At 30.0% G+C, this 25,727-nt stretch overlaps 1 protein-coding gene across 1 annotated transcript in view; it reads right to left on the reverse strand.

Annotated features, from left to right (window-relative positions):
- LOC126734610 (uncharacterized) overlaps positions 1 to 25,727 on the reverse strand; it is a 171,129-nt gene that overhangs the window by 141,503 nt on the left and 3,899 nt on the right. Inside the window, exon 2 of the mRNA XM_050438307.1 lies at positions 18,511 to 18,662. Within this exon, the coding sequence (XP_050294264.1) occupies positions 18,511 to 18,554 (44 nt within the window). The 5' untranslated portion in view covers positions 18,555 to 18,662. The remainder of the gene's footprint in view (positions 1 to 18,510; positions 18,663 to 25,727) is intronic.

Here is a 25,727-nt window from a genome sequence, read left to right on the forward strand (position 1 = left end):
TATTGATTTTTTAAAAGCCGATGTAGATTTACAAAAATTCCAAAATTTGTATTTATTAATTTTGGCCACAATATTGTAAGAAAATGACTTTTTAAAGATTTCTTATAGCAGTTTCTATATAGCAGTCCCACTTTTTCACAATATTATCAAGACTGAAAGAGAAAAGACACAGAAGTACGAGGATCTGGGAAATAATTTAAAGAACACGTGGAAACTGAAAGTAATACTTATTCAACCGTTGGTGATTTCCGCGGAAGGAATAATGTCAAACAACTTTACTAAGGATCTACAATTATTAGGATTGCCAGCAACTATTGTCAATATAAGTCAGCGTGCCATACTGCTGCAAACCTGCTACATAGTGAGGAAATTTTTAGGAAATGTGATTTAAGTTGCATATTTTACGTGACCTAAGTTTGCATGTTCTGTGGATGATTGAGATTTGTTCTGCTATCAATTTGATTTTTCTAAATACTCAAAAGACGTTCCTTTAAAATCAATATCCGTTATCTGAAGACTATACTTTTAGTAGGTTACGATAATTTGAATAGAACACTTGGGTTGGCATTTAAAGCCGCTATCAAAGCATGAAGGTATTTACTAATTTTATTGAAATTGCAAAGGCTGTGCACAATGGAAACAACATGAGTAAAGCTATCCAATTCATAATACATATATCAAATCTATTACAGAATATTTAGTACAATAATGTTAAGTTTTAATCAAACAATTTATACATGAATCCACTATTCCTAATAATTTTTATTTCATCTATTCAAACCAGCAGAATTTTCTTTCATTTTCAGAATCTTCATCAAAACATTAAAAAAAATCCATCTCGGATTATAAATGTCATTATTAACGATTTTATAAGTGGATTTAGTCCAAAAAGTAAATAAATACCATAAATCAAAGAACTCCAGACCATATTAATTTACATGTGTCTAAAAAGTAATTAACAAATGATTCACATAAACATTAATATTTTGACACGAGATAATCCATTATTGTGTTTTGTTTATTTATGCGACTACTAAACGAAAAGTCAACAACTTAATCAATAAATAAAAAAACGTTAATAGGCAGATACACCTGCAGTTAGATATTAAATAGGATTCGGTCATAAAAAATTCCGGGAAAGTATCGACAAAGGAGTGAGGTAGGTCTTCTCAGAAGTCGTAAACTATTAATTCATGTTATATCATCACCTGATAATTTTTTTAAATTGGAATTAGGGTTTGCATTATTCGTTAAGGTATTAATTACTTTTATTATCAAATGTTCAACTTTTTAAACTTTTTTTTTGTATTAAAATAAAATATATTGCATTAAAAAATAGTTTGCAAGAACTGTATAAGAAGTAGGACAGGTTTATTTAATAATGAAATATTTTGTATAAGAAAATTGACAGAGTGTACAAAAATTTAAAGAGGAACAATAAAACAACCGTTTGAAAAGAAAATAAACTAGATAAACAAAGAGCCAGTATGATGACTATATAGTAGTATGATAAAATTAAATGAAAAAAAAGAAGCGTATAGGCCAAGATAAGAAGAATATGTTAAATTTAATATACTGAACATTAATGTGTTCAAAATGCTTAAAAAAAAGTCTTATAAATGAATTTGAATTTAAAGGGGAGAGTGGGCAGTTAAGATAGCAGATGTACACATAGGTCTCGTAATGAACCCGAGGAAAGGATATCAGAGGCCGTTATTAGCATTTCTTTTCAAAGACACAAATCTATCTGTAAGATTTTATGCTGGGCAAACTGATATTATAGACTAAATATTTAAACTTAGCACGCATGAGTGCTGGGCACTGTGCGTTTTCATAAGAAATTGCAAGCGTTTCTGCCTCCACGCAACACCAATGGTACTCCAGGTTGTCTGAAATACCTAGGGTATGGATATGGTATCTTAAGTGCCAGAATCCAATTAAAGGAATCGGCAGTATATGTGCCTCATATCAAGTACTTCCATCCCTTTAATAGCTTCATATTTGGTTAGGCTGATTATACGTTCGTCAGGCAGTTTAGCGGATCCTCGTCTTGCAGGGAAGTCCATTTCTACCTTACCAGCTGTACTTGGATGACCGGGCACTCAGACAACCTTTATCCTACAGTACTCCTTTAGCAGTTAGTGTAACACCTTTATACACTTCAGTCCCAGAATTGAACTTCTCATTTTGACCGTAATAGCTTTTCAAAACCAAACTCAAAAGTAGCTTCATTATCGCTAACTGGGTTGTTGACAAAGCCCTTCTAAATCTAAGATCTATTCAAAAGGGAACCTTAATAATTTAACAAAACTGTCAATATGGCTGGCAAATAGTTAGGTTTATAAAAAAATATATACAAATTAACAATCTTACTATACTTACTATAAAATTGGTTATAGCAATAAAGAAGCTAACAACTAATATCAGGTCATATCATCACTAAGAGTATAACTACACTTCCTAATATTAAAAAAAATCTTTTAATGTATTGAGGCAATGTAAGGTTTTAATTTTATAAGGAATTTAACTAAATATTTTCTTACCTATGCAAACAAAGGAATTTCTACCATTTTCAGTGTGTTGAATGGGTAAAAAGAGCCTGTAAGTCAGCGGTGTCCCATAAAAACTACATTTAATAATTTTATTAATAATTTCTTGCAGTATTATTGAAAAACCGTAGCTGTTGCAAAATGAATAAAGAATAGAGTGTTAAAATCTTACACCTTAACAAACTTACTGTTAACAAAAAGAGAATGGCAAGATTTATAGTTACTTGCTTTACACAGAGCTCGATTTGCTCTTTCCTGCAATAAAAAAAATCACTTAAAGAGATACCGAGCATATGAGCCCCACAAGTAAATCTCATAGCTTATACGGGATTCTACTAGTCCATAATACGCATTTTCTTCTATGGAAAAATCCGGGTTTCTTGAGATAATTCTCAATGTATAACAACCAGAAGAAACCTTATTACATACGCTATTAATATGTTCTTGATATCTAAGGCCAATATATAAAATGTTATACCTAAAAACTTATTCGATATCTGTCTTAAACCATATTATCATCTGACTCTTAAAGCACCATAAGTTAGTTTGAGATTAGATTGTTTGCATTACAGTAATCCTTAATTTTTACCAAGTCAGATTTTAGGGTTATCTTAAGTTGCTTAACATTTGTGTCATCTGCAAACATTATTACTTTTCCTTTTACAGATAGATAGAAGATAGATAGAAGGCAGGTCATTGATGTAAAACCGTTATCGAAGTGGGGGTTTATAGCGGTCCAAGGACAGCCCTGTGGGACTCTTCTCTTCATATGAGCAACATCCATTAAAATGCTTTTTCTGAACACGACCATTAGGTCGTGTTCAGAAATACCGGTTTAGATCACACCTATTAAGGTGTGATCTAAACCATCACAAAGGCGAACCTTTAAACCAACATTTTTTCTAACTTCTGCAACAGTATATAACTTTAATAACGGCTCTACTGTCTGAGAAGACTGCGAAGACGTGCGATATGGTTGCATGTCGCATGCAACAATGATTGATTGTGATCAATGAATGATTTAAAATGATTGGCTCTGCTGGCATATGAAGCTCTACCATAGAAGCCTACATAAGCTCTATCATTCATTCTGGAGCCGTCTGTAAACCAGATGGTTTACCTGTTTACTAATGCCAGCCTTTAAGAGTCTTTCCATATAACTTACGGAGCCTTTATATTTTACTATCGTAAGTGCCATATAGTCCCTCTCCATCGGAAGGAGAAGACATTTCAATACGAGCTGTGACTGGATTTTGAGATAAGAACAGCAAGACATGTGGTAAACTATTATCACCAGGGGTGAAAGGTTGCATACATCCGGTGATGGTTAGATCTGGAAGGCGTTAGAATGCACTCAATTTTTTTATTTCCTTATTCAGGGCTACCAAATGATAAAAAATAAATCATATGTGAAGAGAGACTTGGCGATAGATAAGTAGATTCGGTGACCGCAGATACTACCAAAGGTCTTCTAGTAGACCTAAAGCAAAATTCGAAAATTTTCAAATTCTAAAATTAAATTGTAACTAAAGAAACAAAAGCTCTTAATAAAAAATATAATTTTACTGAACACGAGGTAAAGATTTGTAAAACTCATGATAGTTTTTGAGAATCACCTTTCAAAACAAAAGCGTATTTAAATATTTCTTCCTTTCAAAGAGACTTGTTGATTTATGGTGAAGTTTCGATTTATTTAGGTGTATATTTGTATTAAAATTTAAGGAATAGTGTGATCCATTTAGTTATATAAATTAAACATAGTTTCCCTAGAACTTCTTTAGAAAAAATACATAATTTAATTATAACTTTCTAAATTGGAACCATCTAGTCTAGGAATGTGAAATAAAAAGAAAAAGACTTTTTGAAATATAAGTGACTGTGGATATAAAAAATCAAGAACATTTTTTCCGTAAAGCTTTTGGTGCTTTTCACGTCTAAATCAGATCTTCGATGTTTTCTACTAATGCTAAAAGTAAGAAAAAGTAGTTTAATTTGGATTTGTTGTAGTCGGAGGAAGCAGCCAATTAATCATTGAGAACGTGTTACTATCTAATTAAATCGATTTGTTTTCTCGCTAGTCGCTATCATAAATTGAATTGTGAAAACAATGTATTTTTTGTCAAATCTTATTACTATAGTTATAAATACATTATTTTGGTAAACAAACATATAGCAACTAGTATTGGCCAGACCAGAATTTATTAACACCCAATCGCTAACCAAAATTATCGGCTAATATTAACCAAATCAGCACACGGATTTAATATTATAGCCATATTAGTTAAAAATTCCTATTTATTTTTGAGTAAAGTGTTTTTAATACAAAGTATTTATGTATACCTACCTATTTGGTCGGCTTATACGGCAGTATTCGAATAAATATTAATTTAGAAGATACTCTCCTCATATGTCATAGGCTCGATTATTGGAAAGAAGAAGGAAATAGACTTATTTACGTACGTAGTTAACATGAATTTAAACATTTACCGATACCTTTTATTATATTGAATTTAATCTAAATCTATTAATTGTTAAAAATAATAATTTACTTGATATTTTTTCTTTGATTTCCATGAGCTAAGGTTTATTCTATCGACTTTTGAGCTCGTTATAGAAGATAAAGCGACGTATCTCATATTAAAAAAAAAAACTTGGCTTTCATAAATCTAACTCACTTATGATCATATTACGAATACGCTATAGAATGATAAACTTTGGTCAATTTTGTCTTTTGTGTAGACTTACAAATATTCAGATACAATTTTACGTCATAAAGGCAGCAATACTTATTTCATATTCTTTTCAAACCTTAATTGAAAACAGCTAATAAAACACTCAAAAATTGAACAAAATACCATTAAAATACTAAAACAATAATAAATTAAAATGATTTCAAATGTTAAATCATTAACAACGCAAAAACTTAACGAAACTGATACTAAAGGTATCGCCTGTTTCGTAATATTATTTATTCAAGATATTTGCAATATTTAGCGATGACCGCTCGCCTGTGGTCTTCTAAATATATCAATGACCAATCCACCTTATTATAACAGAAATTTTTTGCTTTAATTCGTTAGTTAAAAGGGGAGAACGAGAGAGAGACAGAGAAGGAGAGAAAAATAATGAGTGAACGTAACATAATCTATTCTTTATTGTAATTTTTTATAATTTATGAACTGGCTTCAATGTAAAAATTATGGCGTGTATAAAATGCATTTATAAAGATTTATTATAAAAGACAGATAAAATATATGTCTACCATAATTAAGTCTGACTAAAATCCATCATTAGTCTTAGTCATTTAAGCCGGTAAAGTTAACCTTTAACTTTAATTGGCTAATGATCATCTTTTGGGTCAATAAACAGTTGTTAAGAGTCATGTGAACTTTTCATTCATTAAAGAAAATTACAGAGAAAAGTAAATGTATCTAAAAAATATATAGGTAATTAAATAATAATAAATATTATTATGATTTACTGGATAAAACACTGACCTTCCGTATACCATATTTGACCAGCCAAAATGTAAAAAATTAATCGGAACTAAAAGTATTACGAATGAGCAATCAAAAACCAAAGCCCAATTAATTGGCATTTTATACAGAATTAATCAAAATAACGATTTTCACTTCCAAAAAGAAGGCTCGAAGCCAAATAAGGGTTACACGAGGTTGCAGTTATTATACACCATATATTTAAAGAATGGGTTAATGTCAAGTTTAGATTATTTTATGTGACGGTGAAGTTGTTGTCATTTTTGTTAAAAAAAACTTAATCACTAAAGAATAAGTCATAAGTTAACTCGAGGATTTTACAAGTAATTGACAGCAGATAATTCTAATATTTATTTGGAAACTATAAATGATTTTATAAAAACAGAATGTGTTATATAGTTTCAATGCTTTGTAACTATGGATGACTGTAACATGACAACAGTAAATTCAAATTAGATAATATCATTATAAGCTTTTCTGTACTGTATTAGAAAAATGCATTGAATATTTCTGTATTATTCTATGTTATTGTAATCTTAAAGTTTTAACTATTTAAAGAGCATTGGCGAGCCATTTTGACATTTTTTTGGACCTAGCCGAGAAACAGTTAGTTCACTTAGTTTAAAAGGCACCATGATTGTAGCTGGGGATTTAATGAATTGTGCAAGGAATCATTAAACAAAATTGTGTATTGTTTTTTTCAAGTTTCGGTATACAGCAAAGCATCTTTGAGGTAACTAGGTTAAATGCAAAACAACGCCCATTCCTGCATTCTGCTGGGGTGGAAATTGATGTTTCTAATCATAAGGGGCAAGTAGTGAAGATGTCAGTAACTAGGGCTATAAAAACATCAGGTCAGGAAAGCAGGGTTTTTCGACTTATACTATAAAAAGGGTTATTTGACTTTCATAATTTTTTATCAGAAGTCAGGATTTTATTGGGGACAATAACCTTGATATCAAACAGTGATTTACACAGTTTATGACTATTCCTGAGAGCCTATAAGAAATCTTTTCGAGACAAAAGCTCATTATTCACTGTGACCAATGGCATAACATAGTTTTTAAATAATCCCTGAGCTATGAGGGAGAATTTAAGTTTTCTTGATGAAATTTCCAAAAATAATAAAAGCTTTCACAAAATAAACTAATCTATAAAGAGTTTAAAAAAGAATATGGAAAGGCAATACAGATTTCTAAAATTATTGCTTATGATAATCTTGTTCGAACATCGCTAAGTGCATGTGGGATATTATAAAAAGGCATCAAGGAAATTAAAATAATAATAATAAAAAAGATGAGCCAAATAATATTACTGCCGGCACTTTTATTAATTACTTGATAAATGTCAAGTCAAACAAAAGTAAACGCACCTTTCCATCTATATTAAAAAAACACTGTATTAATTCCTATCTATAAAAAAGGAAATCATATTGCACCAGAAAACTACAGACCAACCTTTCTCCTCGCACTAACCTCAAAAATTTTGGAAAAGCGTATGGCAAAACAAATAGTTGAGTATTTTGAAACTAATAATTTATATATTGAAAGTCAATTTAGAAAAAAAAAATAAAAATACTGTTTTGGGTAGCTTTGACTAAATGTTTGCAACCTTAACAAGGCTTTTGATTGTGTGGATCATGGGAATATGCTAAGAAAAATTAATGCGTATAAATTTTGTCTTAAAATTGTTGGAATAATAAAACTGAATAGTACTGGAAACTTCTAACTCCAATGATCCAATGATCCAATTACACTAGGTTTCTAGAAGTCCTTGTTAACCCCCGTCTCTAATGGGATGCTCACATAAATTCTGTTGCCTCCAAACTGCGAGAGAATTTATTTTTGCTTTGAAATCTAAAGGACAATCAAGGACAATTCTAGAACTGTAAATGTTAACTGCTTTTTTTTTGTTTATATAGGAAAATTTACCCTATATAAAAAGAGAAATATCTAAATTCGTAACCCATGAAGAAGTTCACCAGTACCAAACACAAAATACGGGCATCTTGTTTCAATCTATAGCGTCTAAAAAGGTGTCAAACTGGTCCAAGCTATTGGGCTATCAAACTTTTTTAGTTACTTTGACAGAAAGTAAGCTGAATTACTGCAATCTTAAAAATAAAAAAAAATAAAATTATTATTCTTGAAGAAGTAGTCCATATTTGCAGTGGAGTTAATAGAATCTAGATAACATAATAGATAGATAACAATTATCGTAGTATTATAATCATGTGATTTTAATGTTTGTGTAGACCCAGTTTTAGTCCCATTCTCATGCATCCTAATATGCCACTTTTATTCACTGTTAGTTGTTTTAACCTTTTGACTTGCCGGAGGCACTATATCTTTAATATGTATTGACGAAAACCCTCAATTTGTATCCCTGATGATGGGGGTCATGTTGTATGTCCGAAACATATAGAATTATTAATTTTCAAATAAATTTAGTGGAGGATGACCGAAGTATTTTTAGTTACCCATTGAAAATTATTATTATTATTATTATTATTATTATTATATTTTTTTATTGACGTTTGTAAGCATTTCAAATATAGAGAGCATTAATAAATAATTTGAATTTGAGAATTATTATGTGATAGTAATCTTCACATGATATAACACATAACTAAATAGGCATACCAAGAGTTTAAGTCAATTAGAAGATTGAGCTGTAGTAAAATCTAATAAACACATTGATACAGCTTTTTAAACTTATAAAAAGAGATCATTATAGCAATAAAATTAATAAGTCGGCTAGCAAACGTAAAGCTATTTAGCAGACTGTTACAGAAATTACTGGGCCTTGAAAAGAGAAGCTGAGTTTAGTTTTTTAAATCTAATAAATCCAAATAGCTTTACAAATTTTGCTTTCGAGTCAAGGTATCATTAAAAGTTTCATTAAAAATAAATATAGTACAGGAATTGATAAAATTCCACACTCAATAAAGTAGACATGGCTGAGAGCTAGGATCATTTTGTCAACATATTTATGGAGATAAACGGTTTTTCCAAACTTGCAGAAGGTAAACCTTTCTTTAAATAAAGACAGAATGACCTTTCGAATTACAGGTTAAATATTAATCTGCTTACGTTCTTATATTGGTTTTTCAAATTGTTTTACTCTCTTATAGTTTCAAGATTTCATGCATATTTAAGCAAAGAACTAATTTAGTACTTCTCTGCACTAAGGAAGGTTCTAGATGATATTAAAAATTTAAACTGGTCCTATAGGCTCTTTATGGATATTAGCAAGGCATTTAACTATACCTACGATTAAATCATGTTACGTAGAAAATAAGACTCAGCTAACTTTTGTGGCAAAAGACTTAATAATATTGTATAATCTTCGAAAGTTTTAGGTAATCCTTTTTCTTAGCCAGGCTGTTAATAGCTTTTCTTTTATTTATGATTATCTCTATCAGCCATCAATTTAATTATTTTTAGTGTTTTGTAAGTTTAGGTATACTAAAAGTAGGTAAAGTATTTAGCTTCTACCGAAACAAACTTCATCAATAAAAATTACTGAGATAAAAGTAAATTGTGTTCTGGACCAAAAATCTTGTATAAATCAATAGCAAGCCAAAATAGGTACCTACCTTCTGAGAGCAGCTCCACCTGGTGCTTTTATGAGGAGACTCGAAAATTTACTTTCGCAAGTAATATCTTTAAATGAAATAATCGGTTATGACAAATAAAAATGTATATAGTTTACCATCAGATTAGTGAAAAATTTGCTTTGTACACAAATACATTCAGATACTTGCCGAATATAAGCGAATAACATATTTTTGCTTATTAACAAGTAAGCGTATTGCAAGTTTCTACGAATATAGTAGTCATATAATAGGCGAATCTTAAGTTACAAAAAACTTTCTACAGCGAGTGCTATAATCAAAATATATATTCAAATAGCGTTAATCAAAATTGCAAATTTTAGAATTCCTTGGAAAATTTTTGGACTTTTGCAGTATGACTTTTGCTTTTGTCTCGAGACTCGAGAATTTCTATATACAATTACATTGAAAATTGTGTTTCAATGGTGTTTCTAAGTAAATGTTCTGGTATACCTGCTACTAGGGGTCAAGTTACGCTGTGTGATTAACTTTCACAGCGTAAGGTACACAGGCACGATCCTTGGAGAAAAAAAAATTAAATAACTTTTCGTGACCGCAGTTTATATTGAGTTTTTCTGCATTGTTCAAATAAGGCCAAAGTAAAACGCTCTTCTAAACTTATATTTTGGTCGACATTTCGATCTCTATGAGATCATCCTCAAGACTCTGCAAAGTTTCAAATCAGCAATATATCTAGTATCAAATAATAAAAGTTTTTAAATTTGATTGATATTGTTTTTTCGTACTCCTGAATCCCTATAACTACAAAAGATAGTGCAAACACCACTACACTGGACTTCGTAGGCTCATTATGCACTTTTTTATATTTAATAATGTAATTATTTCATGCTTTAGCTTAAGCACATCGTAAATATGGACACACGACCATCTAGAAGGTATCCGGAAAAAAGAAGGCACAATTATAAATTTGCAGTATATATTTTTATTACTTGCGATATACAATAATAACAAACAATTCATTTCATATATTTATACAACTTGTATTTAATTAAAAACACTTAACTACATGTTCAGGTATACCAGAAACTAGGTGGCTGCCATACTGCTCGGTGATGGCGGTCCAGGCCTGTAAAACTGAATGAATACAAACCTTCTTTCTTACGTGGGGCTGCTATATCCGCTTCAATTTCCATTAATCAATCCCCATATGTTTTCAATGGAACTAAGATCAGCTGAAGCTGCTGGCCATGGAATTATTGTCAGTTGGTGTTCTTGCATCCAAGCTTAATCATAAACAGAAGTATTGACAGAAAAAACAGTTTGCATTATCATGCTGAACACGCCACTCCTCTGAATATAAGGCATAAGCCGTTTCAAGAAGAAAATCATTTAAAATATCACCATACCGGGAGTAGTAACACGTTGCGATGTTACTCCTTAAACGATTATTTAAGTGGAAAATTTGAATGGTAACATTTTCGCTTGACAGGATTTTGAGATGGTTTGCACTAATCTGGGAGTAACTTTCGTTAGATATAAAAATGTTGTTGAAATTATCTCCTTGAAAACGTTGACAAAACTTCATTCTTCGTTGCCTTTGTAGAGGTGTTATTGCAGGGATCTTTTTTGGATTCCTTGATATGTAGCCGTTTTAGAAACACATTTATTCTTCGTTAATTTCTAAATCAGCTAGACAATTTTTAAAAACTTAGACTTGGATTTTATCGCCCTAAATTCACTAGAGCGTTAAAATTGTTTCCGCGAATCTTCGCTCTGTCTTATATCTGTGCCAGTTTTTTATCCTCTTAACTGTCTCATACACCGCACCTTTTCCGAATTAAGTCAATTGCACTAGTTTCTTAAGGCTTCGAACACCCTTTCTATATAAAAATTTCACCATTTTTTTTCTACTTGCGACATTATTTCACAAAACTCACATCTATATACAATCAACAATATTTGATAGATACTACTTTCATACGATTTTGTCCTTAGCCCAATATCGTCACAATCTACTTGACGCATTAGTTTTATCTTAAAATATTACGAAAAGTAAATGTAATAAAATTTAAAAAAAATCTTTTTAGACGGACTATATATACAGTGACCGCCTAAAGTTCCGCATAAATTCGATAAGAATCCTGTCGATTTTTATTTTAAGTTGCGCATTATTTCACATAAATGTTTGTATACAGGGTGGAACAAAAAAAAGATATGACGTCATCGGTCATTTTTTTAAATGGAATGCTATATTTTTTATTGCATTTATGAAATATAGGCGAAATTCCAAGCAAGTTTCCTATAACACACCTTATCTCAAAACTCAACTGTTTCCAAAATATTTACATTTAAATAACAAGAAAACAAATAAGTACGTCTATTTACAAATTAAGGTAAAATCGAGGATAAAAATAATGTTATAAACACTGCCAATTGTTTTTCTTTCCATGGTTGCACTTGTAAAGAATCTCCATTTTCGAATGTCACTGTCAGTTCGAAAATTAATAGTTTTTATCAGAATAAATTATGGCTAATTTAACGGAAATCCAACAAATTGAAATTTTGATGATGCTAGGGTACGGGGATCGAGTGCGTACGCAACTGTTTATTGCCAAATACCCAAACCATCCTATTTCTCAGTAAACAGTTAGTAGAATAGAGCACAAATTCATAACTTGAGGTCATGTTAGGGATTTGTCAAGATCAGGTCGTCTAAAAATTTCTGAAGAAACAAAATTAAACGTTCTGCTCTCCGTCGAAGAAAATCCAAACAATGCAACTTCACAAATTTCAGATGTTAATAATATAGCCGGAACCTCAGTAAAACGCAGATCTTAAAGCAAATGAATACCACCCTTATAAAATTAGACTAATACACGAATTAAATGAGGACGATTCTAATCGAAGAAACCAATTTTGCGAGTAAATGATGAACATTTGCAATAATAACCGTCAGTTTGTGTTACGAGTTTTGGTTTCGGATGAAGCAACTTTTTGTTTAAACGGTATCGTAAATTGTCGGTACTGGTAAGTGACAAATCCACACTAGGCAACTGAGGCTCATACACAGTACCGTAAATCTATTAATGTTTGGGCTGGTATCGTGGAAAATAAAGTAACAGGGCCATACTTTTTCGAAGAAAACTTAACAGGAAAATGCTATTTGAATTTTTTTCAAGAAGATCTTATCCCTGCTTTGGCTGCCCTATACTCAGACGAACAAGACCCTGCTGTCCCGACAGATAATGTCCCGTCACATTTCTTTCGAGATGTCCGTAATTACTTGGATACAGTGTTCCCAGGAAGCTGGATAGGACGAAGAGAGCCAATAGAGTGGCCGGCCAGGTCACCAGACCTAAATCCCTGCGACTATTTTCTATGGGAGTACCTGAAAAGTAAAGTTTATATTGAGAAGCCACACAACGTAAAAGATTTGAAAAATAGAATTAGATATGAAATTAGACGTATATCACCCGAAATAATTGATAGTGTTTAACATGAGTTTGTAAACTGTTTTGCTTTATTCCAAGAAGTAAATGGGGTCAAATCGGTTTGAACACTTGATAGATTAATAAGAGTTTTCACAGTTTATAACATTTTATCCTCTAATTTATCTTAGTTTGTAAATAGACGTACTTACTTGCTTTCTTGTTGGTTAAATGTAAATATTTCTGAAACAGTTGAATTTTGAGATAAGTTGTGTTATACGAAACTTGCTTAGAATTTCGCCTATATTTCATACATGCAATCAAAAATATAGCATTCTATTTAAGAAAATTACCGATGACGTCATATCTTTTTTTTTCCACCCTGTATATAAAAATTTATGTGAAATAATGCGCAACTTAAAATAAAAATCGACGGGTCCCAGCGTTTTCTCAAAAAATCTTGTCTCTAATTTTTATCGAATTTATGCGGAACTTTAGGCGGTCATTGTATATATATACGGCATTTATACTATTTATATATTTTTTTTTAATCTTAAATAGATTTAAAAATTAAAACCTACTTAAATGTTAATCTAATCAGCATTTTTTATTAAAATTATCCAATATTCAAATGGTTGCAATACGCACTTTCATATGGTTCATAATAAATAAGACATAACATCTACCACATCCTACTCAGTATTCATCTCACGTTAACGTTGTAAATCATGGTTGCAATTTTCTTATTAATGCAATTGTCAAAAGACGCTTATATCACTAAGAGGCGTGAGAAAACATTAATTTTCCAAGCAGGCATCTTTGATTTATGTTTCGTTTTCGCGCTTGGGACGCTTAAAAATATTTACTTTCAAGATCATGCCTACGAAAACTAACATAAAAATTATTGGACATTGAAATATCATATCTTAATTTAGACATTGGTACAAAAGATAGCATTTAATGATGCTGACCTAAGCGTAATTATAATGTCATCAGATTATGTGATCATTTTTTTTCTAAATATCATTAGGTTTTTTCGATTACCAGCACTAGGGTTTGGCAATCCGTCACGAAATATATTTATATCAATTACTCTGTCAAAATAACAACTCGTTATGTGAAGCAGAAATAATGATGAATACGCTTTTTGTCAGATTCTAATTATTTCGATTATAAAAAAAAATGTTATTTAAAATTAAATTTAAATTCGTGCCATGGAGAGCCTTGACATACATTTTTTACCACTTGCGAATCTTTTTTCGGTAATAGTATTGTGGGTTGCCAAAATTTTTAATTTATATTCTTTTAATGCTTAAAATTATTATACCGATGTATTAATATTATCCAATTAAGCTTAAGTGTTATCATGGTAAAAATATTTCACGATCAACCTTTTAAATATATTTCTTTAATTAGTTATATTAATCTTCCAAGTGTCATTAATTAGGTTAATGATATCATTAATAAGGAGTTTCATATTGGTGGAGTGACGAAATTGAATAGCTAAATATAAAGATAAATCAAGACAGATAATGACAAATGTAAAAAGATTTATATATAAGTCAGACGGAGAAAGTTACGAAAGCTGCAATTAAAATACTTACTAGTAAAAAATGTAATAAAGGTAGCTTAATGTTCTCAGTCAGTGGTCAATAATGAACCTATCCATTTTTTTGCTGAAGCTAAAAATTAATAACAGATAAACTGCAAAAAAATATCTTGAAAGTTGTTAAGTAGGTACCTCAGATACAACTAAGATTTCTAAATGAGCTAAGCTGACTAATATATTTTGAACTCTTGTAAGACTAGTTGATTTTCTAAAATTATGAAAAAAAAAGATTAGGTAAATTATTCAATAATTCAAAAGCATAAATCACAGAAGATACGAACAAAAATAAATTTAAGTATACTATTTAGGAAGAGTTATTGTAGTCATCGCAGATCATGTCTTCTACTCAAAGATCATGTCAATTAACAAGATTCTGCATAATAAAATCTAATCACCTGTTTACGAATACCACATATTTCTTTCTCCATTGTCCAGAGGTTACACGAAGGCTAAAATTAGTACAGTAATACAATTGCAGACGAGTATGTTATATAAAGAATAACTCACTATTGAGTCTCAGGGAATGAAGACTCTACCAAAAAGAAAAACCGTTTTAATCCGTCTATTAATTACAAGCAAGCCTTTGACAATGTACCCTATAACTCTATATTTGAAATGTTTAAGATTTATAGAATTAGTCAATCACTTTAGTAGTTTTGTAAATTTATTTATTATGTCGTTTACAATGAATTCATAGATAAGAATGTTGCTCATTAGTAAGCAAATAATATTTGGATAAAAATTGAGATTGTTTCAGGAAAACTTTATTTTGCAAACATTGCCAGTGGGCAAGTCAGTCAAAAATGTTTCTCAGTTTACAAACGTCTATTTTAAGCTAGCACCACTATACGACAGGACGAATGGTACCTTTCAATAAATATATTACTTTTTTATGTGGAAAGGCATTGTAATTTGAATAGTATACCTATTAATATGGAATTTATATACTAGCACTTTTTTCTTTTAGGACCTTTCACAGGTTTTTTTTAAGATATAATTGTATTTATCCATTACAAGTCAAAATGTATTATTGTCTTCAGAGCAAAGAACATTAAATCGCTTAAATGCAAGTTAGAAGAGGAGAGATCTCGTGAAAGAGGATTGGATATGGGAGAAGGGGATTGGTGGCTCGCGCAGGTACATCTTAAGGTGAGAAGTTGCACAGTCCAATGCTAATGTATGGCTTTATTCAAATAGTCTTTTGCAAAACAAACTTCAGAACAAACCAGACCCTGTTAAATTCTTGGGAATCTATGTTGACCCACATCTTAAATGGGATGTTTACATAGAAACAAGTAGCTAAAAAGCTTATAAGTTGTCTAAATGTTCTATGCACAGAGGCCTATCATAATATGTGTATATATCATAATTAAAAATAGCTTATTATGCTCCTTTTCATTTAGTTCTTTCATATACTCTACTAGAATAGGCGTGGCGCAAGAGTCTCTTACTTTTAGCCTGCAAAAGAAATCATTCGTGTTATAAAAAGAGTGAACTATCAGGAAAAGTATAGACAGTGTTTTGAAAGAGTTGGGAATATTGACTGACCTGTATGTATATCTCTATTTACACTCCCAGACTCTTTTCTTTATATGAAGAAGGCATGGGAAATGCTTAAGATGCATAGTGATCCTCACGTACCAGAAGCAGAGTCTAACAAAATCTAATACCTAAATATTGCTGCCTATCAGTTTCCCCCACTATTAGATAATAAAATATTTAAATCCGATATACCGGGTGACCCATGAAGACTGTTTCTTGACCATGTTCCGGAAACCGTTCGTCGTATGACTTAGATAAAAGGGTAAAAAAATTATTGGTTAAATCGGTCACGGTGGAAAATATTTTCAAATTCTAAAAACGACCATCAGATAGCAAAACTGCCAACGTTAATTTTAAAATTGCATCTTATTTAACTTCCTCTAATAACTAATCTTTTTTTTTAACATTTTTAAAGTCTTTTTATTCGTATGTAAAAAAAAATAGTAGATATTTCAAAAATAAAGATGATGGTGGGGATTCAATTGTTTTTGTCATAACCTGATTTAACTTCTTATTAGTTTTATCGATTTTAGCAAATTTTTTATCATTGAAAAGAACATTCCTTGCGCAATAACAATCAACCAAAATATAGTTAATTTAGTTGAACCCTTCTCCGCCAGGAGACTAGTTTTGACACTATTTGGGTCATCTCAGTCAATCCTAAGAAAATCAAAATAATCAAATGGAATAATATAACTTTTTCTTTATGAAATGGTAGCCAAATAATATCCAAAGCAACCAGTGAAAACCGTTTTTTAAGATCTTGTGCCTAACCTCAAATATTGGAAAAATGAGATTAATGGATCTTTAAGGGCCAAGGATCACGCGGTAACTTGCCTAAAACTATTAAAAAGCTACAAAATGAATAAGATAAGAGACAACTGTGAGTCTAAAAAAGATAAATATTTAAAAAAATTGTATTATCAGAACATTCATATAGCTCCAAAGGGGTGAAACCTAAACTTATTAAATCACTTTAATATTAATCTCGGAATTATAACCTTTAGTTTTTTTGGTTGAATAGAAGTCCATATTTTGTAGGAGAATGTGTATATAAAGATTACAAATAGGGGGAGTCTTTATCTCCAAGAAAAATGCATGTAGGTCACTTAGGTAAATGTATTATGCATTTCGGCTATGTAAACAGCCATCATCAGATATAGAACATTGAAAAAAACGTATGTTTTTTGTAAATGACTACAATATATTCTTCTACCAGTCCCTACCTGCAGTTAATTGATATTTAGTGCTGTTGTTTAAGTCTGTGCCTAACTGCCAGCTCAGAAGTCTCCTTAATTACATTTATGGTTCCATTGTGAGATCCAGCGTCTCAGCATTCAATATTTATTTCTTCATTTTCGATTCTTTTCTTTCATTTGGTTTCTAAAAGAACCTCAGGTGTTCATCAACATCCCTCATGGTTCCATTGGTCCTGACATTGGTAGAGGAGCTGGAAATGCAGGTGGATGGAACGGTGGCTGGAATAGAGCTGGAGCTAGATGGGGAAGTCATGGTGATGGAATAATTTTAAAATGACCCTGTGGTACCATCACCACGGACCTGACGCTTTTTTAGTGTATGGATTCGTTTTAGTGTATGGAAAAACGAAAGATGGTGCATGGAATAACGGAGGATGGGGTGGATATGATGGTCAATAGCACGATGATAACGGTGCCTGGAATGTTGTATGGGGTACTGAAATGGTTTTCCTTTTCTTGTTCTAGCTTGAGAAGGTCATGGGCATTGATTGAGCATTCGTAAGGGCCGCGTTAGCACTACCAACCACCAGAGTTATGTTATAAAAATTAGTGTAATTAAATCATATCATAGTTTAGTCTCATAAGAGAGTATTAAATTTTATAATATAAATTAAGGTATTTTTTGCTTTAAAAAATAATCGAAACAATATGACGCACCAGTAATCTTTCTGCATATATGAAGAGATATTTTAAATTGAGAAAACTTCTCTGTGTACTGAGGAACCTTTTCTATTTCAGCGCTTGGTTGTCTTGGTTGATATTTTATTTTTTAGCGCCGCTATTCATAATGTAACTTCTCGAACTAGGCAGTTAGAAATTTTAGAAATAGATCGCTCTTACCTACAATATATTCAAAATATTGAACCCTAGATATTTTGTTTTTTGTTTTTTTGTTTTGTAACCACGTCAATCATGCATGTGCGTGATTGGATATACATTCATTTTCTATTTTTCCATGACTTGCTTATTAAAGGAAGTCAAAATAATTAAAAGTATAACATATAATTTTAGTCATTATTCTATTTTCAAAATATCTAAAAAAAAATTACCTTGTAAAAGGGCCTGCTATGTGGCCACCTAAAAAGCTGGTCATCGGAGGGGTCGTTTGTTGTCATATTTACTGAAGATTTTTTTATGGAATTCTATATTGGATGTTTTGAACGACTCTTGGCATTTGGGTCGATATGATTGAAGATTTGTGCTAAAAATGAAATAAAATAAAATAGCAAATATAGTAAAGATTGGTTTAAGTTTAATAAAATTGGGCAAGCAAAAACTTAATATAGGATCACTTTTTTCTAATTACGTTAGGAAAAATCCTAAATGAAATGGGTTTTAAGATTTAAAAAAATTAATATACGCTATGACGTTTCGCCGATTGCCCTGCCAAAAACTTAATTTGCATTGTATTGGATGTGGAAGTTTCCTATAAAAAACTTTTTTATCGCTTATTTGTAAATACATTTCTCTATTGAATAAAACAAACTCATCAAATATAATTTAATCAATTTGTTGTGTTCTCATCACTTACTTTAGATATAAGTACATAAAAAACCTTATGATTACATTGAACTATAAATTATGACATGGAATTTAACCTTATGTATTAAATCAGCAAGTAAGCCAAATTAATCTAAAACGTCAGAATGTGAAAGAATGTGAAAGAATCAAAAATATTAAAAATGTTAAATCATTTTGTACTCGTAGATCCAAGGGTTCCTTATATTGAAAAAAATAAACGACGAAGTCTAAATCACTTAAATTTAAGAATTTACATAGAAAAGGAACTTTTATTATTTAAAAACATATTAAGAAGATTTGATGTAGCCAATATCTCACAAATAAATATAACAGAATAAATATAATATTTTTTTTATAAAGGAGCTTATAGAAGTTGTTTCAATAAAATTGAAAAACAAATTCAGTTTATTAACGTTAAGTTTTTAATAAATTGAATTATAGCAAACTATCTAAAATAAAGAACCTTCTAAATTATTTCTAAGGAATATAGTAGTTTGTAGTTAGAAATATAGTAGATCAGAATAATAGATCAATTTTTTCTCTAGTTTTTCAAAAAAAAAACTTTTTAAATCAGATATGAAAAAATACCTAAAACATCAATTGAAAAAAAATGATATTCAACAAGAAAAGAATATTAAATTTCTTAATTTCATGTATAAAATTTTTTAAATTGCACTTAGGAAATCATCAAAATTCAACGTTGTCTTATTTAAAAATAATTCTCACTTTAATTGTTCCTTCCATTGCTTTTATAATTCTGTTTAATATTTTAATGTTGATGCTAGAATTTTGTTTTTTATTATTTATTGTGACTCACATATATTTCTGTGTGATGGTACTAGTAAAGTCTTATAAGCCGAGAGCAGTTCTTATTTCCAATCATCTAAGATAATTCTCAGGGGTAAGTCTAATTAATCCTCACTTTTTAAGTATACCAAAATATATATGTTAACCTATTTTTAGATCACTAAAAGTCTATAATTACACAGACCTACAAATATTGGGGTCATGATTGTTGCTGAAAAGCGGGTATCATTTCCTAAGTTTTTTTTTGTGTGGAATCCAAATCCGGCATATATCATATCAGTATTTGTGAATATTTAAGCTTATGCATTAAAAATGCTTTAACTACTTTTCGTTTCTAATTGACTTTTTTTTATTAGAAATTTTCAAAAAAGTCTACTCTATTTAATTCTATGTGCTGTTGTAACATAAATTAATCTTTTGCATTTCTGTCATCTGACGCCACTCGATCAATATCTATTAAAAAATAAAAGATAAAAAAAAAGATAAGCAGATAAAAAAAATCATAATAAAAATTATATTATTTTTTATTTATCTTATTTATGAAATTAATCTGATTTTTAACGAACTATATATAGTTTTTTAGTTCTATAGATATTTTATTAACGTTTTAAGTTAACATGGTAAGGTAATATATCTTAAATTCCTTTAACTGGTACAATTTCCATATCTAATGGCTTATTTCACTTATTCGATTCAGTAATTCTCACAAATATTCTCGTTTTGTTTTGTTTTAAATAAACCAATTTCATAAAAATCTCAAATGCTCTTTTTACTTCTTACGTCACCCAGATAAATTATACATTCGCCTCGTCCATTTTCAGACCGAGTAACTTCTATGTTTGCGCCCAGTTATTCTCGTTAGGCGGATTTTTTCCGCATTTAAATTTGGGCTTATCACCTTTTACTTATTGTGCAAACCTTTTAGTGCTTTCGTAGGTGTGAACTAGTTTTGATCTATATACTGGGTGTTATACCGATATGGCTAGCTAGTTAAATATTCGAAGCAAATTAGAAAGGTTTTTATATAGTAATTTGATCATTGTTATTTACAGCTTCTGCTTCTAATTGTTCTAAATAAATAAACTTGATTGTGTATGATTACAAGATCAATATGATTTATATTGAATTTATTTCTTAGTTCAGGTTGTTTTGCTGCACCCTGAAAAAAAGCTATTTAAAACCTATTTTTAAATCTGGGAATAGAAATGATATGAGATTATCAGAGTTACCAAAATCACTAGATTGTTTTTTTTATTAGTAAGAGATTAAATTAGAGTTTTAAAATAACTTTAAATCTGGATTTATAAAGGAACAATTTGGTTTTATCTGTAATTATATATTCATTAGTTTGGACGGAGGATCCTAGGTTAACTCGATTTATACAGATTTCTTTAAAGCTTTTGATCATGCCAATCATGAGGTCTTCTTAGGAAAAATGAAGGGTTTAGGTATCGCGGAACTACTCTTTAGTGGATATCTGAATTTTTTCGAGGTATCATTCTTGCAAGCATCAAAGTTTGTTTCCAATTTTTTTGAGGGGATCGGACTTTATCAATTGATCAACCCACCAACTAGAATAACAAAAGACTCATTCTTATTATTGGATTACTTTTAGAGGATCCAATAGTGTCAATTGGTTTTTTGTTTTCTTTTTCTTTGGACATCACAAACAATCATAATTTAGTTTCAAGAGTTGGGGTGCTACATGAGGGTGCGAGTATCCATGAGTTAATTTTGTCATATTTAAACATAAAAAAAATTGTTTTTTCATTAACTGTGAGAAATTTTAAATTGTTCAATTATAATAATTTTTCGGCTAAACAGAGGTCAATACCTTGTAATAATATATTTTCTGTTAACAGTATTGATGAAAAAATTCAATTTTTGTGCGATAATATTAATATATTGTTAGATAGACATGCTCCCTACACTACATACAGGGTTTCCAAATACTACTACTAAATAAGGCACTAGTTTTTACAGGAAATATACTGATAAAGCAAACTAGAATAATTATGGATATCTTAGAAATATGGTCACAGTAGCAGCAAGACAAGAAAAAAAGCATATTTTTTCCCTTAAATTAAAAGAAAAAAAGTTTAAGGATTTTTGGGCTAGATTAAAACTCTACTACTACTCTTTTTGAATTCAAAAAACACTTAAATTTTAGCTTTGCTTGTATAAATGAAACCGACAGAAGATACCGTTCAGACCGAATCTGAACGGTATAAAAGACGTAAAAATGTAAAGCCATGGGAATCAACAGGATAAATATCCTTATCATTAACTTATGTGTGCCATTTTTACTGCCATATCTTGCATATTAGAAACCACTGCATTAAAAATTCAGTATTTCCAAGTATGTGGAAAAAAGCAAAAATGATTCCTTTGTCTAGGAACTCCAATCTAGTCTCTTTCAATAACATTAGACCAATTACCATACTCCCCGGCCTTTCAAAAATATTTGAAAAAATTTTAGATAGTCAGCTCCAATATTTAATTTTCACCTTTTAGTTTTTACCTATACTTCTTAAATCACAGCTCCGCTGATGATATACAAGGGTGCTTATCAGTTAGTTTGGAAGAGAATGAATAGGTCATCGCAGCTATTAACTGTGACCTTAGCAGAATCGAAATCCGAATTCTCAAATAAATATCGTTTAAAACTAAATAATAATAAAACAGTAGGTATAATATTTGGGAGTAAAGCTAATAGAAAAAATGTCAAACCAAGTATTCTCACTTAATATCCAATAATAATGACCATGTTGAATTTAAAGCCGAAGGAAAGAACCTTGGGTTAATTATAGATCAAGTTCTGAAATTTGTTTCACATATTAATAACTATCTACCGGAGTAATGTTAGCAACGGAATACCAGCAACGGCGGTTGCCGGGTGGTCACGAGTCGCGCGCGATGTCGAAGCGGCGCTTATGAAAATTGATAGTTTATTTAACACATGCAAAACTTTAGATGCATTAAAACTTCCATTAGATGCATTTTCTCAACGCAAAAAATTCCTCTTTACTAAATTTGTTATGTTACGGCACAATTAAAAAAATTATGAAAAATTTTATCGGAAAAAAATTATTTTAAATTCGATATAAGTCGTTTAAAAAAGCAAAAAAACACCGTTGTTTATGGTCGCAATTTGAGGATTTTTTTAGGGATGACAACTCAATATCAATACTGGATATACCGTTTGAGAAAGTCAACCAATTTTAAAAAACTATAACGTTTTTTACTATGATAAAAGAATAGACCAAATTCGGTATTTTCGACATTTGAAGGGTAAAAAAACACCGTTGCTACGGGTAAAAAATTATGATTTTTTTTAAGAATGATAACACACTATCTATAGATACTTACCATGTATGTCTTTTGAAAAAGCCGACGTATTTTAAAAAAACTAGAATTTTTTTAGTTTGATAAAAGAATAGACCAAATTCGGTATTTTCGACATTTGAATGGTAAAAAAACACCGTTGCTACGGGTAAAAAATTATGATTTTTTTGAAAATGATAACAGAGTATCTATAGATACTTACCATGTATGTCTTTTAAAAAAGCCGACGTATTTTAAAAAACTAGAATTTTTTAAGTTTGATAAAAGAATAGTCCAAATTCGGTATTTTCGACATTTGAAGGGTAAAAAAAACACCGTTGCTACGGGTAAAAAATTATGATTTTTTAAGAATGATAACAGAGTATCTATAGATACTTACCATGTATGTCTTTTGAAAAAGCCGACGTATTTTAAAAAACTAGAATTTTTTTAGTTTGATAAAAGAATTGACCAAATTTGGTATTTTTGACATTTGAAAGGTAAAAAAACACCGTTGCTACGGGTAAAAAATTATGATTTTTTTAAGAATGATAACAGAGTATCTATAGATACTTACTATGTATGTCTTTTAAAAAAGCCGACGTATTTTTAAAAAACTAGAATTTTTTAAGTTTGATAAAAGAATAGTCCAAATTCGGTATTTTCGACATTTGAAGGGTAAAAAAAACACCGTTGCTAAGGGTAAAAAATTATGATTTTTTTTAAGAATGATAACAGAGTATGTATAGATACTTACTATGTATGTCTTTTGAAAAAGCCGACGTATTTTAAAAAACTAGAATTTTTTTAGTTTTGATAAAAGAATTGACCAAATTCGGTATTTTCGACATTTGAAGGGTAAAAAAACACCGTTGCTACGGGTAAAAAATTATGATTTTTTTAAGAATGATAACACACTATCTATAGATACTTACCATGTATGTCTTTTGAAAAAGCCGACGTATTTTGAAAAAACTAGAATTTTTTAAGTTTGATAAAAGAATAGTCCAAATTCGGTATTTTTCGACATTTGAAGGGTAAAAAAACACCGTTGCTAAGGGTAAAAAAATTATGATTTTTTTTAAGAATGATAACAGAGTATGTATAGATACTTACTATGTATGTCTTTTAAAAAAAGCCGACGTATTTTAAAAAAACTACAATTTTTTTTAGTTTGATAAAAGAATTGACCAAATTCGGTATTTTCGACATTTGAAGGGTAAAAAAACACCGTTGCTACGGGTAGAAAATTATGAGTTTTTTAAGAATGATAACAAAGTATCTATAGAAACTTACTATATAAGTCGTTTGAAAAAGCCGACGTATTTTAAAAAAACTACAATTTTTTTAGTTCGATAAAATAATAGACCAAATTCGGTATTTTCGACATTTGAAGGGTAAAAAAACACCGTTGCTACGGGTAAAAAATTATGATTTTTTTAAGAATGATAACACACTATCTATAGATACTTACCATGTATGTCTTTTGAAAAAGCCGACGTATTTTAAAAAACTAGAATTTTTTAAGTTTGATAAAAGAATAGTCCAAATTCGGTATTTTCGACATTTGAAGGGTAAAAAAACAACCGTTGCTAAGGGTAAAAAATTATGATTTTTTTTAAGAATGATAACAGAGTATGTATAGATACTTACTATGTATGTCTTTTGAAAAAGCCGACGTATTTTAAAAAACTACAATTTTTTTAGTTTGATAAAAGAATTGACCAAATTCGGTATTTTCGACATTTGAAGGGTAAAAAAACACCGTTGCTACGGGTAGAAAATTATGAGTTTTTTAAGAATGATAACAAAGTATCTATAGAAAACTTACTATATAAGTCGTTTGAAAAAGCCAACGTATTTTAAAAAACTACAATTTTTTTAGTTCGATAAAATAATAGACCAAATTCGGTATTTTCGACATGTTGAAGGGTAAAAAAACACCGTTGCTACGGGTAAAAAAATTATGATTTTTTTTAAGAATGATAACAGAGTATCTATAGAAACTTACTATATAAGTCGTTTGAAAAAGCCGACGTATTTTAAAAAAACTACAATTTTTTTAGTTCGATAAAATAATAGACCAAATTCGGTATTTTCGACATTTGAAGGGTAAAAACACACCGTTGCTACGGGTAAAAAAATTATGATTTTTTTTAAGAATGATAACAGAGTATCTATAGATACTTACTATATAAGTCGTTTGAAAAAGCCGACGTATTTTAAAAAACTACAATTTTTTAAGTTTGATAAAAGAATAGACCAAATTCGGTATTTTCGACATTTGAAGGGTAAAAAAACACCGTTGCTACGGGTAAAAAATTATGATTTTTTTAAGAATGATAACAGAGTATCTATAGATACTTACTATATAAGTCGTTTGAAAAAGCCGACGTATTTTAAGAAACTACAATTTTTTAAGTTTGATAAAAGAATAGACCAAATTCGGTATTTTCGACATTTGAAGGGTAAAAAAACACCGTTGCTACGGGTAAAAAATTAAGATTTTTTTATGAATGATAATACGGTATCTGTAGATACTTACTATATATGTCTTTTCAAAAAGCCGACGTATTTTAAAAAACTAGAGTTTTTTAAGTTTGATAAAAGAATA

Source organism: Anthonomus grandis, chromosome 3 (assembly GCF_022605725.1).
Source record: "Anthonomus grandis grandis chromosome 3, icAntGran1.3, whole genome shotgun sequence".
In the NCBI taxonomy this organism is placed as follows: Eukaryota; Metazoa; Arthropoda; class Insecta; order Coleoptera; family Curculionidae; genus Anthonomus; species Anthonomus grandis.